The sequence below is a fragment of the Lonchura striata genome, chromosome 3 (genome assembly GCF_050655825.1).
Source record: "Lonchura striata isolate lonStrDom1 chromosome 3, ASM5065582v1, whole genome shotgun sequence".
NCBI classification, from domain to species: Eukaryota; Metazoa; Chordata; class Aves; order Passeriformes; family Estrildidae; genus Lonchura; species Lonchura striata.
This window is the reverse complement of record NC_140705.1, coordinates 86,638,931-86,655,025: the sequence shown is the minus strand read 5'-3', so window position 1 is coordinate 86,655,025 and position 16,095 is coordinate 86,638,931. Positions and strand designations below refer to the sequence as shown.

At 41.3% G+C, this 16,095-nt stretch overlaps 1 protein-coding gene and 1 long non-coding RNA gene across 19 annotated transcripts in view; one reads left to right on the top strand and one right to left on the bottom strand.

Annotated features, from left to right (window-relative positions):
- CFAP61 (cilia and flagella associated protein 61) overlaps positions 1–16,095 on the bottom strand; it is a 99,589-nt gene that overhangs the window by 70,075 nt on the left and 13,419 nt on the right. For all 18 annotated transcript variants that reach the window (XR_014953871.1, XR_014953869.1, XR_014953875.1 and 15 more), the window contains 8 exons: positions 12,288–12,379; positions 11,772–11,956; positions 8,675–8,714; positions 7,321–7,460; positions 4,121–4,247; positions 3,712–3,789; positions 2,379–2,585; positions 441–575 (listed from right to left, as the gene is read on the bottom strand). Coding sequence is in view for 1 of the 18 variants with exons in the window: in XM_085575631.1 (XP_085431757.1) it covers positions 441–575; positions 2,379–2,585; positions 3,712–3,789; positions 4,121–4,247; positions 7,321–7,460; positions 8,675–8,714; positions 11,772–11,956; positions 12,288–12,379 (1,004 nt within the window). In the remaining 17 variants the exon portion in view is untranslated. The remainder of the gene's footprint in view (positions 1–440; positions 576–2,378; positions 2,586–3,711; positions 3,790–4,120; positions 4,248–7,320; positions 7,461–8,674; positions 8,715–11,771; positions 11,957–12,287; positions 12,380–16,095) is intronic.
- On the top strand, positions 4,241–15,519 carry LOC146767981 (uncharacterized). The gene is made up of 2 exons (XR_014953886.1): positions 4,241–5,687; positions 10,072–15,519. It is a non-coding gene; the product is annotated as an uncharacterized LOC146767981 (long non-coding RNA).

The following is a 16,095-nucleotide window of genomic DNA, read 5'->3' as shown; positions in this document are numbered from 1 at the left end:
ATGCCAAATTTTAGTTACTTAAAAAATGCAAGTGTTAGTTTAGTTACTTAAAAAATGGGGTGTAAGTTATTTTAAAAATGAAATTTTAAGAGACTGTTCATTTAGAACCTCCAGGCTGCACCAGTTCTTTGCAAGCTAGCAGGAGAAAGGGCTCAGCAGAAGGCAGGCCATTTAGAAGATGCTGGGAGGCCATGACAAAGCTCTGCCATCGTGTCGGCGCGATGGGAAGTGGGAAGGGCTCTGCTCCAGCGGCTGCCACATGTACCAGGCTACAGGCCCAGCCTGGCTGGGCGTGGCGGCAGAGCGGGATCGGCCAGCCAGTGTGGCTGCTGTAATTAAGGAGCAGCCCATGAGCACTGGGAGGTTAATGCCAGCCCATCTGCTAAGCCCCACACAAGCTGGCACCGTGCCTCCTGCCTGCTGCCTCTGCTGTTACCCACCTGACCCTTGGAGACTTGCTCTGATGGAGCGTTTATGCCAAGTCCTTGCAGAGGATAGACAATCTGTCGTCTCGGCCGCACGGGAGCCATGTAATGAAGGGCAGATGTCAGGGAATGAGCACAGGGATGCTGGAACTGAAATACACCAATCCATATTTGAGCAGAGAGAATGTCAGAGCAGTGCATCACAGATGTCTGCTGCACAGCTTCACAAATACACAATTCTTAGTTCTGTTGGCTAAATCTGAGACAAAAATCGGCAAATAAACAAACATACTCAGAGCAGAGAAATGAATTGCAGATAATTCCTGACACTAATGAAGATAATTATGAGAGTAATTACATTGCTATCTCTGTGGGAATGACAGATAAACAGGTTTATGGGATTTTTCATCACAAGTATTTTCCCCAGGAGGATATTTTTCTCCATAGTGATTATGAATCAGCTTGATTTGACCTCATTAAGCTGTGTTATCTGCTCACTGCTAACCTTTGCTCACCTGGCAAGGAACGGAGATGAATTTATATAGAAATTCTATACCAACTGAAATGTTCTGGTTCATCCAAGTGATAAATGTTAATAAACTGTCAGAAATTTGAAATGAACAAAAACCTAATGCTCATCTGAACAGCCTTGATCATTAGAAATAGCTGTATCTGTCTATTACACCATGACTGCCTTTGGCATAACTGACAACATGAAAGGCAAAAAAATAAGAGAATTGCAGGAAATACAGAATTAACATTAATGCAAACTAAATTACACTCATACACAAATACTAAAAAATTGAGGTTACTATGAACTAAGTAACTAAGAACTAAGTTAGCACTTACTAGATAATAATATTTGATAAGCTTAAGTAACTTAGAGTAACTCTGTAGCCCAGTAGCCTGGAAACAGTCAAAACTGGAATCACTGGTAAGATTTAGCTTCTCTTCCATCCAGTGCCATTAAATGCATTTTCGTGAGTGCCTCTTCAGAATCTGAGAGCCTAACGCTACGCAGGAACATTGGTTCCTCATGGGAACACTTAAAACTCCACAAAAGTGCATGGGAAAACACATCCTTCTGCAAATGTACCCAAAGTCTAACCTGTCAGACAGTTCCCATGTGAAAGCCAGTGGTGGTTTCAAAAACACCCAAGTCACCAAGGACAGAACCCATCTCAGTCACCAGCTAAACACCAGGTGCCCAGTCCAGCCAGCCAGGCAGAAGCCCAAGCTGGTGGCCAGTCTCGAGGGGAAAATTCCATCTGTCTCAAGACAGCCAGGTACAACCAACGAATGAACTGCCATCGGGATGCACTGTGTGTTTCCTTCAATGGTGCCAGGAGCACAGTTCATTGCCTGGGACAGACAGGAGCTTCAGACAGCTTGCAAATTTTACCTTTTGTTCCCCTTTCTGACATGAGACTGATGAAAAAGCACGTGTGAGTGCTTCCGAATTACGTTCTTCCCAGAAATGGATTTTCTCCATTGGAAGTTCAGTTCTTACAGTTCTCCCTTGACACTTGCAGGAACACAAGTCCCCCCTTCAAAAGCCAGTGAGATGCCCGAGTCCCACTGACTTTTGGTGAAACACAGTCTAGAGTACCTGAATCCCTTCGGAAGGGTTTTTATAAGCCACCTGGATGTGTTCAGGATGATCCCCTTGCATTTACTCAGGCTACATTACCCTTGTGCTGGACAGGGAGCCAAGGCCACTCTGCTCCCCACCACACTTCCTGAAGACACCAGTGGACACCATGGATCAGCCCTGCTATGCAAGAGCTGTGTCCACAGGTTCAGAATATGCCAGGCAGGAAGAAAAGAAGGTACAGTTTGCTGCAGATCGACAAGAAAATGCCTGTTTTCAGTCATTCATGGATGCAAAGAAAAAATAAAGTGAGAAAATATGGCAATATTTAATAAAAGTAATACTAATCACACTATCCTTACCTTGCCCTCCACATATTCTGGATAAATAGGGTAGTAAAGAGAAGATTTGTGACCCAAGCGAAGAATCTCCTTTAGAAAGTATTTTGTATAGTGATGAAATACAGGATTCAAGACAAAGTGGCAAAGATGTCCATGTTCCTCTTGCTGGTGGTAATTAAAATGAATGAAGTCCTCAATATTGTAATGTGATCGAATATACTCAATATCCTGGAATATTAGAAATTTGAGAGTCAGCAGTAATCAGCAGCTACCTTGACAGGCTTTTAGCGAATACCAACCAATGAGTCACTTTCTATCAATAAGGAACTACATTTGAAAACTGAAATCAAGTGTCTTTGAGAGCTGTCCTCAACTGAGGGCATTGACTGAACAGATTTTTCTTGGAAATCTTTTCATTGTATCGAAACCTCTTCTTGCAGCTTGCCCTTATTTACAAGGAATGCACACCTGACCCTTATCTCACAATGCCAGATACAAGTTGACAGACATCCAAGGAGGGAGAAAAAAACCCCTACCTGTTTTTCTGTATTCAGGGCACAGAAGCCCAGGCTATCCCTCTCATCAAACTCCAGTTGAAAAAGGGAATTCCACAGAACAGAGCTGTGTAAGAAATGCCCTCTGACAAACCTTCCCTGTTGAAGTGATAAACTGACATTTTTGCACATTATGCACTCAATCTATCCTCTTAGCTCTTAATATAATCAAGAGAATTACTCTCAGAAACAGGAGTGACTGTTCTGTTGTAAAAACTAAGCAATAGAACTGCTGAACAACCTAAAATCCACCTTTTAAGTCCTAGCAGAATGCCACAAAAGTAATACTTGGAGAATGTTTACTATTCAATTATAATGTGCAATGTCTTTTTTTACTCCATCAGGGAATAGGCTTTTGTTTTCAAGTACATGATTCACAATCACTTAGACTCTACTGCTGGACAAAAGTTATGAAAGCAAATCTAGAAGAAGAATTACTGCTCTTTGCAGGATTTGTGGCAAAGCTGCTTATTGACTTGGAAAGTAGAAGTGAAAGAGGTGATTAAACACCTATTTAGAGGCAGAATGGTTTGTGCTAAAGCACAAAAAAAGTGCAGGAGGAAAACTTTCAGGATATAGCAGCAGCTTCTTGAAAGTAACAGGATAATTTTTTTTTCATCTGTGTGTCAATCATTATCTATGACCAGATAAATAATACAGTGGGCATAGACTAGACAGATTCTACAAGGAGCATTTTTACAGATACTTTGTTAGGCACAAGTACAGTGCCAAGCACAAAATTCAGCCTTACTGTGAGCACCAAGCACCACAGAGCTCAGTGGAACACAAACTACATTTACCATTTCATCCCTAGTGATAGAAACACCAACGATCTGATCCAAAACTTCTGCTACAAAAGCCTGTACTGGCATCCCATCCTGCAAGGTAAAAGCAACAGATGTACATCTCCAGTTTCAGTAGAATCTCTTTCTAATGGTAACTGCATTTCGCTACAGAATCCCAGTTAAAACACTCTCCTCCCAGTGCAGCTTCCAGGCACCATCCCAGTTTAACCAGCCTGCGCCCCAAGAGGGTCCTGTTTGAGCCATGTGTGTGGCTGGACTCTGGACCACACAGACCTTTCCTCACCGATATTTCAGTTTGGGTACAGCTGCTGCAAGAGTGCTACAAGCTCAGCTACTGCTTCAGTCCTGGGTTAAGTCCTGATCTTAGGACAGAATTGAACATATATCAGCAACAAATACTCACTGGATCCCTTCGAGCCTCAGTGAATATCTTTGAGTCATTCCATATCCTTTCATTCAAGCTAAGAGTTTTAATGAGCACTTTGACACCCTGTAGGTCACTGGTTGCTGCTTTTCTTACATTAAATGACCTAAAAAAGGACAAAAAAGAATTAAAGTTGACTCTGTGACAAAATAAGGACAACTGCCAAGCTTAAGACAACACACCCTTCACAAGTACCAACAACACCATTGCAGCAGATAGCTAAATGACATTTGTTCCAAAGGCAGATATGAACTTATTGCATAGTAATAGAAAAGATCAGAGCCTCTACTTGAGACAACTCCAGCATCTTGCTTTATCTGCTATTAAACACTCAGTCCAATCTATAAACCCAGGTATCACTTGTCTTCAAGTGAGTAAAAGTCAGCGATAAAGGGAGGCAAAGAACCATAAAATGAATGTGGAATCTGTAGCTGAACAATATGGCACATGGGGAAAAGAGCTAAATTAAAACAGGGAAAGGCAGGAAAAAATGAGAAAAGGACAGAGAAAAATATAACTGAGCCAGCTGTCAGGTACAAAGTAAAGCAGGAACATAAATTTATCCGAGAACAAAATTACTAATTTTTGCATTAGGTCTTGGTGCCTCAAGAAGTAACACATGAGGATAAACTTACATGACTGCAATGCCTCTGCTAAGCATGGAGTGCCAGTTTGTATTGACACAGTAGTGACTTGGTACCAGAATGCCTGTGCCACACATGGGACACCCTACCCACAGACAGCAGGAACCTGGCACTTAGCTCATTTACAGACTCTTAGCAAACATCTCCCACCTAGCAGTTAGGAAGAAAATTCACTTCACGCTGACAGTCTACAGCAGCTGAGGAGATCTCCCAGCGTATGTCAAAGGCACCAACCCCTTCCTAGATACACACAGCTCACACAACCCGCACTTGTAGAGTACTGTTCAAGAAGCTGAACTACAGCTTCAGTTCCAAGAAATAAGTTCTTTCACCCACAGATTAAAAGTTGTGATTCATGTAGTATAATCTTTTTATTCCTGTTCTTTTGGCTTTCAATTTAAAAGTGGATGTGCTGTTCTTCAGCCTCAGTCACATTGAAAGACATTTTGTGAAATACAAGCTTAATGAATAGCACTGGTACCTTAAAAAAATCAAGATTCTGGTATGAGAAATTTCACAGCTGAATTCAATCACAATTTTTGACTGCTCAAAAGCACACATTTGGTTACTAAATTACAAACTAATTCTGAACTTCTAAGCAAGCATCAGCTGAGCTTCTGCAGCTTCTCACACATTTCCACTCTCAATTGCAAGACCCAACAGTGCTGAGAACTATGGCTCATTCTGCAGCCCGAGTGTGCTGTCCCGCCACTGCTCCCAGCCCACCCCAACAGCTTTGCCCCACCCATGCCCCAGGGAAAGCAGCTGTGCCTACAGGGAACTGCATCTTGAGCATGACAAAAACAAAACATGTGAAAAGTTGAAACTGCTTTTTTTTTTTTAAAATAAGCAGATCCACCAGCTCCACTGGGATTATGGAACAGAAGGAAGAACTATCCAAGGTCTGTACTGGTTTCTCTCCCAGCAATGAATTAACTCATTCTAGATGCTCAAGTCCTTTGCTCAGAGACAAGGACACTATTATTATTATGCTTTTTAGTGAAAATTGAGGGAAAGTACCCATTAAGAACCTCAGCCTATGCCTTGTCATCTGCTATTTTTTTCTCCTACACTGTTAAGTAGCAGACCCACAGTTCCATTTGCTGTGCTCTTGCTTATTGTGTACTTAACACTTTCTCTTATTACTTTTTACTACCTGTACTAATCAAGAGCTCATTTTGTGCCTGTGCCTTTTCTGACTTTGCCCTTTCACATCTTCATATTCCCCTCTTCTTACCCCATTTTTCTTTTAGTCCATTTTCTGTGACTTCCTTTTCACTCACATGCTTTTGAAAGCCGTAGGTGCAAGTACAACGTGTTGATCTTTCACTTTCATGGATTTTGGTTATTTCCAAGAGGGTATCTGTTGAACCCTGTGGGTTTTGTTCTGCAGAAACTTTCCAAAAGCTTACTCTGCTTTCTCCCAAAGCTTTTCTGATCCTGAACCTCAGTGAGCAGTTATTTTCCCTTACTTTCCTGCAAAGCTGTAGGGGGATTTGGAAAATGCTACTAATTACCCTATTTTGTTTTCATGAAAGGACTGGTGTCATTTGGAATATGCACAATGTAATCATGATGGTAACTTTTTTTTTTTTAACGAGCTTTGATAACAACTTGAACTTTGCCCAAAATCGCAAGAGGACATATGACTCCCAACCCTACCGGTGGATTACTGAGCAGCTGGGTTTGAGATTACCAGGAATTACTCCAGCAGCTCTCTCTCCAGCCAGCTGGATTTTTACTCAGGACCCAGAAGGAGAAGTTTCATCCCAGGGCAAAAAGCTTCTGCCTCAGTCCAAGAGCAGCTGGCCAGTTTGTGCATGAAGTATTTGTGTACCACCAGAGGTGATTAGATATACAATTAAACCTAGAAGTACATTTCTGAAACCACACAGTATTTAGGTACATTAGGACCAAAATGAAAAAAAGAAAATCTCTATGCCACAATTTAAGCTTGGTATTTGAGCTAGAATAGGCTTGATATACAAGCAAAGCATTGGAAAACTCATTCCATACAAGAGAAGTCACAGCAAGAAAGGTTTAGTGTTGCAATGCACTGATACCTCAGCCAACAGAAGTGTTCAGAGCATCACAGATACTGAAGGTGCGAAATAAATGGTTCAACACCAAAAATAAAAGAGAACTTATATAGAACAAATACTCAACAGTGCCCCTGCTGTGACCTTTATGTCCCAGAAACACATGATTACAATTCTCTTAAGAAAGCTACAGCATATTTGCAAGAATCAAACATACACTAGGCTATCAGGTGCCAGTGTCACACAACCTGACCCACATCCCCATGGTCAACACAGCACCACGTTTCTCTGCTGGCCTTGGCCCACAACCAGGGAACTTGGAGCCACTGGTCTATTCCAATATCCATCTTCCCTACCTCAGTATTGTATACACAAATCCCAAATGAATCCTCTCACTGTGCTTGGGTTTTACTGAGAGGACACTCCCTACAAATGCTGGCAGTTGCATCCCACAGCAGCCCAGAGCACAGAAGGGCTATCCTGAGGTATGACTCACGTGAGCAATCCTGCTCGGTGGAACACGTACAGCTCCCGACCCAGCCTGGAAGTGCAGGAAGGGACAGCCCGAACAAAGCTCCGGATCAGGGGGAACTCTGGGACATGATGTGGCACCAGGATGACACACAAGTCTCTATCCTGAAAGACATTGGCAGGCAATAAAAGTGTTCTCTAAGCTTCACCCAAAGCCCTCTGAGGGGACAGACAGCCTTAGGTGTCTGAATGCAGGGTTTACACTGCACACCCACCAAGCACTGCTCTGCCTGGCCAGCACCAAGGAACTGACAGCTCAGAAATGGCTTCACTTTAAGCAAACTATGGAATGAACCTTCCTTACTACATCTGGGGATTCCAGCGTGGCATTTTATTTCATAACTGACATTGCTGGATGGATAAATTACATAAATATGAAATGCTTTCTGGGTCAGCTCTCTAGGAACTTCCTTTGGTGGTAAGCAGTGTTTTTGAGTGTGCTGGTTCTTAGGGCCAAGACAGTGTCTCTGGTACCCAGGGCCTGTCTCCAAGGCACACTGCCATGCAGTGCTTTATGACACGACTTTACAATTCTGATGTGCATTAAGAAAGTATCAGAAGTGGACTTTGTTACCTCAGACAGAGGGATGACACAAGGCGTGAGCGGGAAATAGCTACTGCACTGTGAATCCACATTGCCACAGTTCAGTCTCTAGGTAAATATTACAAATCTCCTTAATACCATTGTTTTATAGGCTTTAACTCCATCTCCTTTAATAAATTTTGCTGATTTTGTTTTTTTAATGTAGGTATGGTCTGGATCCGTACATGGTTTTAAAGGAGTTTGAAGCATTTCTTTTTCTAAATCTGCATCTTAGAGAAGTCCCTATGGAACATAAACTAGGGAGACTATTTACAAGAGCACATAGTGGCAGGGGAATGCCTTCACACTGACAGAGAGCAGGTTTAGATTACATTGTGCAGAAAAAATCTTCCCTGTGAGAGTGAGGAGGCCCTGGCACAGGTTGCCCAGAGAAGATGTGGCTGCTCCATCACTGGAAGAGTCCAAGCCCAGGCTGGACAAGGCTTGGAGGAATCTGGTCTAGTGGAAGGTGTCCTGCCTATGGCAGGGGTGGGTGGTACTGGATGATTTCTAAGTTCCTTTCCAACCCAAACCATTCTAGGATAAAGAGAGGACTTAGGTATACATTCCATGAAGTCCAGAAGCAGCCAAGGAAGGGAGTAGTTCAGCCCAGGGTAACCAGGCCCAACACACTCATGTGGGGCAGACTCACTGGAGCAGTAGACCCACATCCCCTGGCTGCCAGCTGCACTGCTGTCCCACCACACAAAATCATTCCAACTTTCATTATACTCACTGGGAAAACGTTGAAAGCATAATGCAAAAAATCCAGTGACCTGCAACCAAGAGCAAATATTGGCAAATAAAGCACATATCAGACTGATCTGATTCACTATGACATCCCTGCAAGTGCAGGAGTATTTATTCAGAGCTGATCGGACAATCCCGATAGATCATCAATAACCAACTGTTGAAGTTGCATGCTGCACAGCAATTTCTGATTTCTAGTGCTTAAAGCATCATTATTAACAAGAATAACCAGGATGTTTGACATAATACATGAGGCTCCTCACTAAAAGGGCAGAGGGAGGCCTAACAAAACACTGGCTCTCATGTTGTTGACTCCAGCCTCTTTAAGAAGCCATTCCTGGACTATCACAGCAGCATTAGTATATACCAAATATTACTTCAGATTACAAACAATTGTTGCTATGTTCTACAGTATTTTCAGCCAGCACTAAGGGCTCTGTGACTTCCCACTCAGGAAAACTTGCCTAATGTGCTCTGACTAACAGGAACATCAATACTTAGATTTGTTTTTAAACACTTCTTTTCACTTCTCACCCACTGACTTAGAGCTGTCCCAGTCTCTTTTCCATGGTGACACTGCAAATTGTGACATTTCAGTTTAAAAAGACTTGAGAAATCTCACCAAAGCCCTGCTGTTTATCCCATGTGTAAGGCTATGAAAGAACTCAAAACCCAGTTATGCTGAAGTTTCATAAAACACTTTTCCATCACACAAGATGTATTTTTTGAAGAAATTCATACAGATAAATGTTACCTTATAAATACTAATAAATCCTCTCCTCCTTTCAGAACTGTAATTAAGCTTCCTTTAATTACCTCTTCAATAATATAACTTAAAAGAGAAATAATTTCTAATTGCAATATCTATGCCCAAATGTAAATGTAAAGCTGCAAGTACAGATCAGGATTGGAGAATTAGATATGCACCTATATAATACTTAACTAAGACTAGGTAACAGAACAGCTATTCAAGGGAAAGGAAAATGCCATTGCAACTATATTGCACTGTCATTTTCTCTCTAGTATCCAGGATCTTGTTGGCAGTAAGGACCATAAGAATTGAGGTGGGAGATTTATCAAGTATCAGCAGATAAACCAGTAGTTCAGTTCCTTCACATGTCACTCTCAATGCACTAACAAGCCACATAGCAGCTCTGGGTTTAGGAGATGGAAACATTTAGCAACATTAGTGGGTAACAACTCCCAGGGAGCAAACTTCCCTCAGGGCTAAGATGCAATCACACCTACACTTCAACTGCTATTTCTGGGTCCATGCTGTGCAAGGCCAGCAGGACCTCCCTCAGGACAAGTTTCCAGGCTGCAGCCAGCATCACCTTGTGCCCTCCTTTACATGTATTTGTTTTGCTAATATTTCTTCTACAGGCAGGTGGATCAAGCAAAGGCAAGCCAGAGAAGCATACAAGCAAAATGTTTGAAACCACCAAAATCTACAGATTTCTCAGCTCTGCATGAGATAATCTTCAGGAAAAGTCTTCAGACAGGAATACTGTCTCCTCCAGATATCCATCTTGGAATCCACACTACTCCACAGATATCTCCAGGTAAAAAAAACTTGGAGCACAGCATTGAATGATAAATGCAGCAAGAAATTTCTTGAACAGAAACAGCCAACAAAGCACAGAGCTCAGGAGGCAAAAACCAGACCAATCCATATCCTAAGCAGGAAACTATGAGCAGAGAACTCAAGAAATCTACAGTGAGATTATTTACTGACAATAAATCTCTAGCAAAGCTCTGAACTGCTGTTTTAGTATGATGGAATCATTCCAGAGCAAACCCCTAGCCTCACTAATATTTTAATACAAAGCTTTCTTATTCTGTAATAAGTATCTTGCTTGAATTTTACACTAAATTGTCCCTCAATTAACTGTTCTGGCACAGTCTCTTGGCAGTGCAATTGTTCTCATCACACATTAGTTGGTCAATGTTTCTAAGTACAACACAGATCTCCTATGTTGACTTCCTTCACTTCACTAATTAAACTAGTTCTTAACAAACTTGAGCTCTGTTACTGAGTGTATCACTTGGGAAATGTGTACACAAAAGGCAATGTCTTTACTTTGTTTTAGTGACTTTGTGTATTTGCATTTGCAGCAGATTCAGTGTTTGATCCCCTTGGGTAGGTGCCCTCCTTAATCCAGAAACCGCTCAATAAATAGAACCAGTTTTCAATGAATGCTCATTTTTCTCCTCAGTGAAGTTTATTCTTACATTTCTTTTAAGCCAGAGTTCAGAAGTTGCTAGTCACTAATGACTGAGTAGACAGATGTTTTTTCAAACTGTACTACACATGTTCAACTCATCTATCAAGCCCTCATTCCTGACACCTGCTGTCTGCAGATATGACATGGATTTGAAAGCATGGAAGATGCTGGGTGTGCTCAGTTGCTTCATCTATCCTGTATCTTCCTTTCTACCACCACATTGAAAAGGAAAAAAAGTTCCCGGAGAAGTTTCTGCTGATGTGGTTGAATGTATTCAAGTGTGGAGAGAAATTTTAGAAAAAAAAGTTTAAACCCCATTTATAGCCCTATTCTAATCCACCAGGATCTAGGAGTGTGAGATCAGCAGCAGCAATTGTGTTAAGAGAAAATTCCTTTCTCTCCCCTAGGTGTAGAGGATTTTCGAAAAGAGAATAATTTCTTTCAGTGACTGGAGAAAGTCTTTAGAATGGGAATATTTACCTGCAGAGCTAAGAACAGCTTTATTGCCCCATGCAATGAGAAGAGAACTACTGTAACATGTAGTCCTTCTTGCAGCTAGCCAGCTTCAGAATGAGTGTCTCCATAGAAGGAAACAGCAGCCTTTTTCCACAACCTCAACTCGCATTTTTTCCAACAAAAATGAATTCTTCACATTTTGCCCCCATAGACTGTCAGAGCTAGGAACTTGCAAGTGGAGGCTGAAACGTTATTACTGAAGATAAAAGAAGCAAACAAGAAAGAGGCCAGAAAAAATCCCATCTAACCACTGCAGGTGCTGTCACTTTCTGCTTTGTCTTGAAAACATAACCTTGAAAATAGTTATTAATGGGAAAGCAGTGACTCTTCCTCTACACTTACCTAGTTTCATACTTCTCATCAATACAAAGCAGACGGATACTGAAAACATTTGAAGCTCCTCTGTATACAGGATGCAAATCCCCCTCCTCATCAGTCTCCAGCAGAGGTGCTGCTGAGCCTTTAGGGCCTATATTGACATTACCTACCAGCAGTTCAGTCTGGGAAACGGTCACAGCTCCATCTTTCTGCAACAATAACAGACAAGGGCTCACTTAAAACACTTCAAAAAGTGTTTTCATTAGTTAATCCCCATCCTTTCCCTCCTCTCTCTAACCCCATCTTCCCACCCTGATAGCTGCTTATGGGGAAGTGGATGGGTAAACTCACCCTGACCAATAACTCTGATCCCCTCCAGAGCAACTTCTGAGCTGTGCCCCACAGCAGAGACACATGTGGGCCAGAGCAGAGGACAGGGCAGGAGGGAAACTCAGCAGTATTTTCTTGTCCTCATCTCTGCCAGCCTTGCTCCATATCAGCTCTGAGAGCCATCGGCACTGCTGGGTGTAGCAGCATTACCTGCACAGCTGCATCTGCACCAGGAACATGTTCCAAGCTTTGAGAAGAAACAGGCTTTGGCTTTTGACTTGTTTGGCTGTTTTCATCTTTATCTAAATGAAGTAAAAGAGAAAGTGCACAAGGTTCAATAATGTGAACTTTACTGTCAGAATGACAGCAACAGCTGGAGTGGGCCAGGATACCTCTATCAAAAGGTTTCATTTTACCAACCACAGTTGAAGCAGACCCTCCTACAGTTATTGGCTAGAGCTTCATTAGACTATTTGATTCCAAAGCAAAAAAAAAAAAAAAAAAAAAAAAAAAAAAAAATCCAGGGAATTGATTGTAAAATAAGACCTGAACAAGACAGTTTGGAAGCAATTCTTGTGTTTATCCGTGTATCCGTGTATCAAATATTTACCCTATCTGAACTGAAAAACAGGACTCAGTGTATTGACTGATATCTTAAACCCCATGTGTTGCTAACTTGCTTTCTGGTGATCACAAGGACAAGCAAGGGCTCTTCATTCTCAGATTAGTTCTCCTAAAATAATTTAAATTCAGGTTAAATCCCAGTCAAACCAGAGCTTTTACTGGTGCAGTAAGAGACAAGAAACAGGGATTAGAATTCCTTTATAAATTTTACACAATAAACTCTTGAGGTGTAGGTGTTGCTACTGAAGAAAACACATCAAGTAAGAACACCCTTGCACTTGGAAAATCCAGTAACATTACGGAAGTCAAGGTTTCTGAGCTCCAAGAACACAAAACAAGCTTCAGAAAACAACCGTCTACCTCTGAACTTTGCCTTGGGACACCCACATAAGCTACATTTGCAGACAGAAGCATTTCTTCACACACTAATAGGCATTTAAAAAAATTACCTCAAAGATTTAAAATAATTTAGCCAGAAGTAATTAGAAAAAAATATTGTCTCAAAATCAGTTTCTCTGTCAATAAAAGAGTGCAGATGCAATATGCAGGGCAAGGAGAAATGTGGGGGTTAAGAATCATGAATTCTCTGGGGATATGACAGACGTTGAGTCTTCACAGAAATGATCAAATGTCCCCTTGATTAACCAGATCCATTTCTCATTATCAACAGCTTTGCAGGTGTCAGAAGTTAATTAATACAAGTCTCTTGTTGTCATGTAAATATTGGTATGTTGTTTCTGACTTTATACTAAAATGCAAATCTTTAATGATTCCACCATCCACTCCTGTCAGACGTGACTGTATTGCTGTTTACAGACATGCTGTACACGAGTGATGTGAAGAACTGCAACACTATCACCAAATCAAGTAAAGACCACAAAAAAAGAAAATTAAATGAATTCTGTGATTGCTGGGTTGTTAGCTGAGGTACAGTCATTAGGATCAAGAAGCCAGTTCACCATGAGGCCTGATGAAAAGCCCTTGAATCATTCCCACTGCATCATGTTTTCTAGCAACTAATTCATGACACCATATAGAGTAACAACCAAATTACTGTAATTATCCTGAAACCTAAGTGGCATATCAGTACAGACTGTTATATACTCTTTTATTATTATTCAGCATTACATCTTGGAAGGAAAAAAAAAAATCTACTTAAGAGCTAAAGATCTTGAAAAAATAACCTTTTTATATGTAGGAACATAAAATGACGAAGGAAAGCAGCTTGCATTTTAAAATTTCTGGCCTTCAGATTCCATAAAGTCAAGTCCAGATCTTCTGTTGATGTCAGGTCACTGAACCTGCTCTGCCCTCACAGCAGGATACCATCCAGCAGCAAGTTTTCAATGCAGCCACTAAAGCAGCCTTCATGGAACAGGTGTGGCTTTGAAATAGCCACAAATGCTGGCTACAGCATGGGGCTAACACCACAACAGTTTTCAAGGACACGGGCTGGCCTTTATGCTGGAAAGGCTTAACAACTGACTACTGGGATGCAACTGCTCTATTCTAAAATGTGTAAAGCTACAACAAAAATTTTAACTACTACTCCATGATAACAAAATTAATGTTCCTGGGCAGTGAATAGACAAATTTGCTATTAGGTTTCTAGTGTCTCTTTCTAGGAATAGCACCAGAGTCAGGCTCTCATGATACTCAAGTTTCTCCTCATGCGTCCAAGACCATTGTCATGGTTTAACAAAAGCCTGGTTTTCCAGCTGGGGAGGGGGAGGGTGGTTCCCTGTGGGGACCTGCCAGAGCTAATGAATTGGCTGGTTTTGAAGGGCTAATCAGCTGGCTAAGTTTGTAGATTGACACCCAGTTAGACCACCTGAAGGAGTTAAAACATGCGCCTGTGGAAAAGCATGTTTAAAAACGAAGGAAGCCTGGGAAAAACTCTCCTGGCTTCTGGCCTTTGAACAGGTTGGGCTGGGCTGTCCCTGTGCAGCCAGGCTCACGCAGCCTGGCAGAGCCTGGATGAGATCAACCCTTCAGTGTTGCAGAACTCTATAAAAAACTGTTCCAGTTGATAAAGCTTGAGAACAAATGAGCCTACAAACACCAATTCTCTCCTGAATCGGGAAAATGAAAGAGTGAAGACACAAGAGACAACATGGGACCCTGAGGTCAGTGAAAAAAAGAGTCAAATTCTAGATGGGAGCAGATTGAGGAGACGACTTATTCTTGGGCTGAAATCCTCTTGTAAGGCTACAGAGAAGACATAATTGATACATCAGGTTCTTTTTTCCCTGTAACTCATAGAAGTGCATTAAGGGGACGTAGTGTTCAACCACAACTGTAAGCCAAGGCACCAGTATTGAAACAAGTAGATGCTACTGCTATCCAATAAGAAACTTGAACAGAGAGAGATGAGAAGTTTTGCCCCAGAGGTAGTAATAAAAAACCTCTGTTCCCAGAGATGCATTAAAAGAACGTCTATTTTTATGCCAAAACAGCTCATCCTTAAAATAGGACCCTAATAAATTGACATGGCCCATGAAAACAGCTGTGAGATAGCTGCAAGGTATGGGAGGGACTTTTTACACTGCAAGCAGATTTTTGCTTTCCTGGGCAGCTGATTTGCTGTGATTGAAGCCACAAGAGAACTGTTTATTGTGGCAAAGTCTTTATAGCATAACAAAGGATATTCCTCTTCCCAAGTAGACTGAAGAATGACTATTCTAAGTTTTGTCTTCTTATGTTGTCATTGGGAAAGGAAAAAAAGGTGGGGAGGAGGAAAAGTGTTCTGAAGGTTTTAATTCTGTTTTTTTCTTATAATTTTTTTTCTTAATTGTGTTAATAAAGTTTTCTTTATACACTTTAACGTTTATGCCTGTTTTGCCCTCCTTCTCCTAATGCTTATCTCACAGCAAGAAAATAAGTAAATATATTCTAGTAAGTGCACTGGCACTTAGCTAGCACTAGACCCACTACGTAATTGGTGCATTGGCCAGGAAATTGAACAATTGGCAAGCCAAAACCTCTACAATCATTAATGATTTGCACTGAAGCTACCTGAAAGTCTATAAATAATTATTTTCCCCAGAGCTGCCCTCATCATTCTAAAAAAAGGGATACTACTACTTTAAGAAGTCTTACCTGAAGGCAACCCACAGGATACTGCAACTACCATCAAAACTAATCAAGTTTTTAAATGAAGAGAGAAAAGAAGGGAGATAGATTCACAGAACTGCTAACCATGTTGCTTAAAACATTTCTAAAAAGCACTCAGATGTCAGATTCTCAAGAAACTGAACAGGACACAGCTGCTCATGCTAAGTTTTAACATTTAGAACAAGTTCCACAGATTTACTAAATGGTAAAAACCACATAACAGCTGTATTGTCAAACCCTGTAACCACATTCTCACTGAAAAGCTCAGCAGCACAGAATT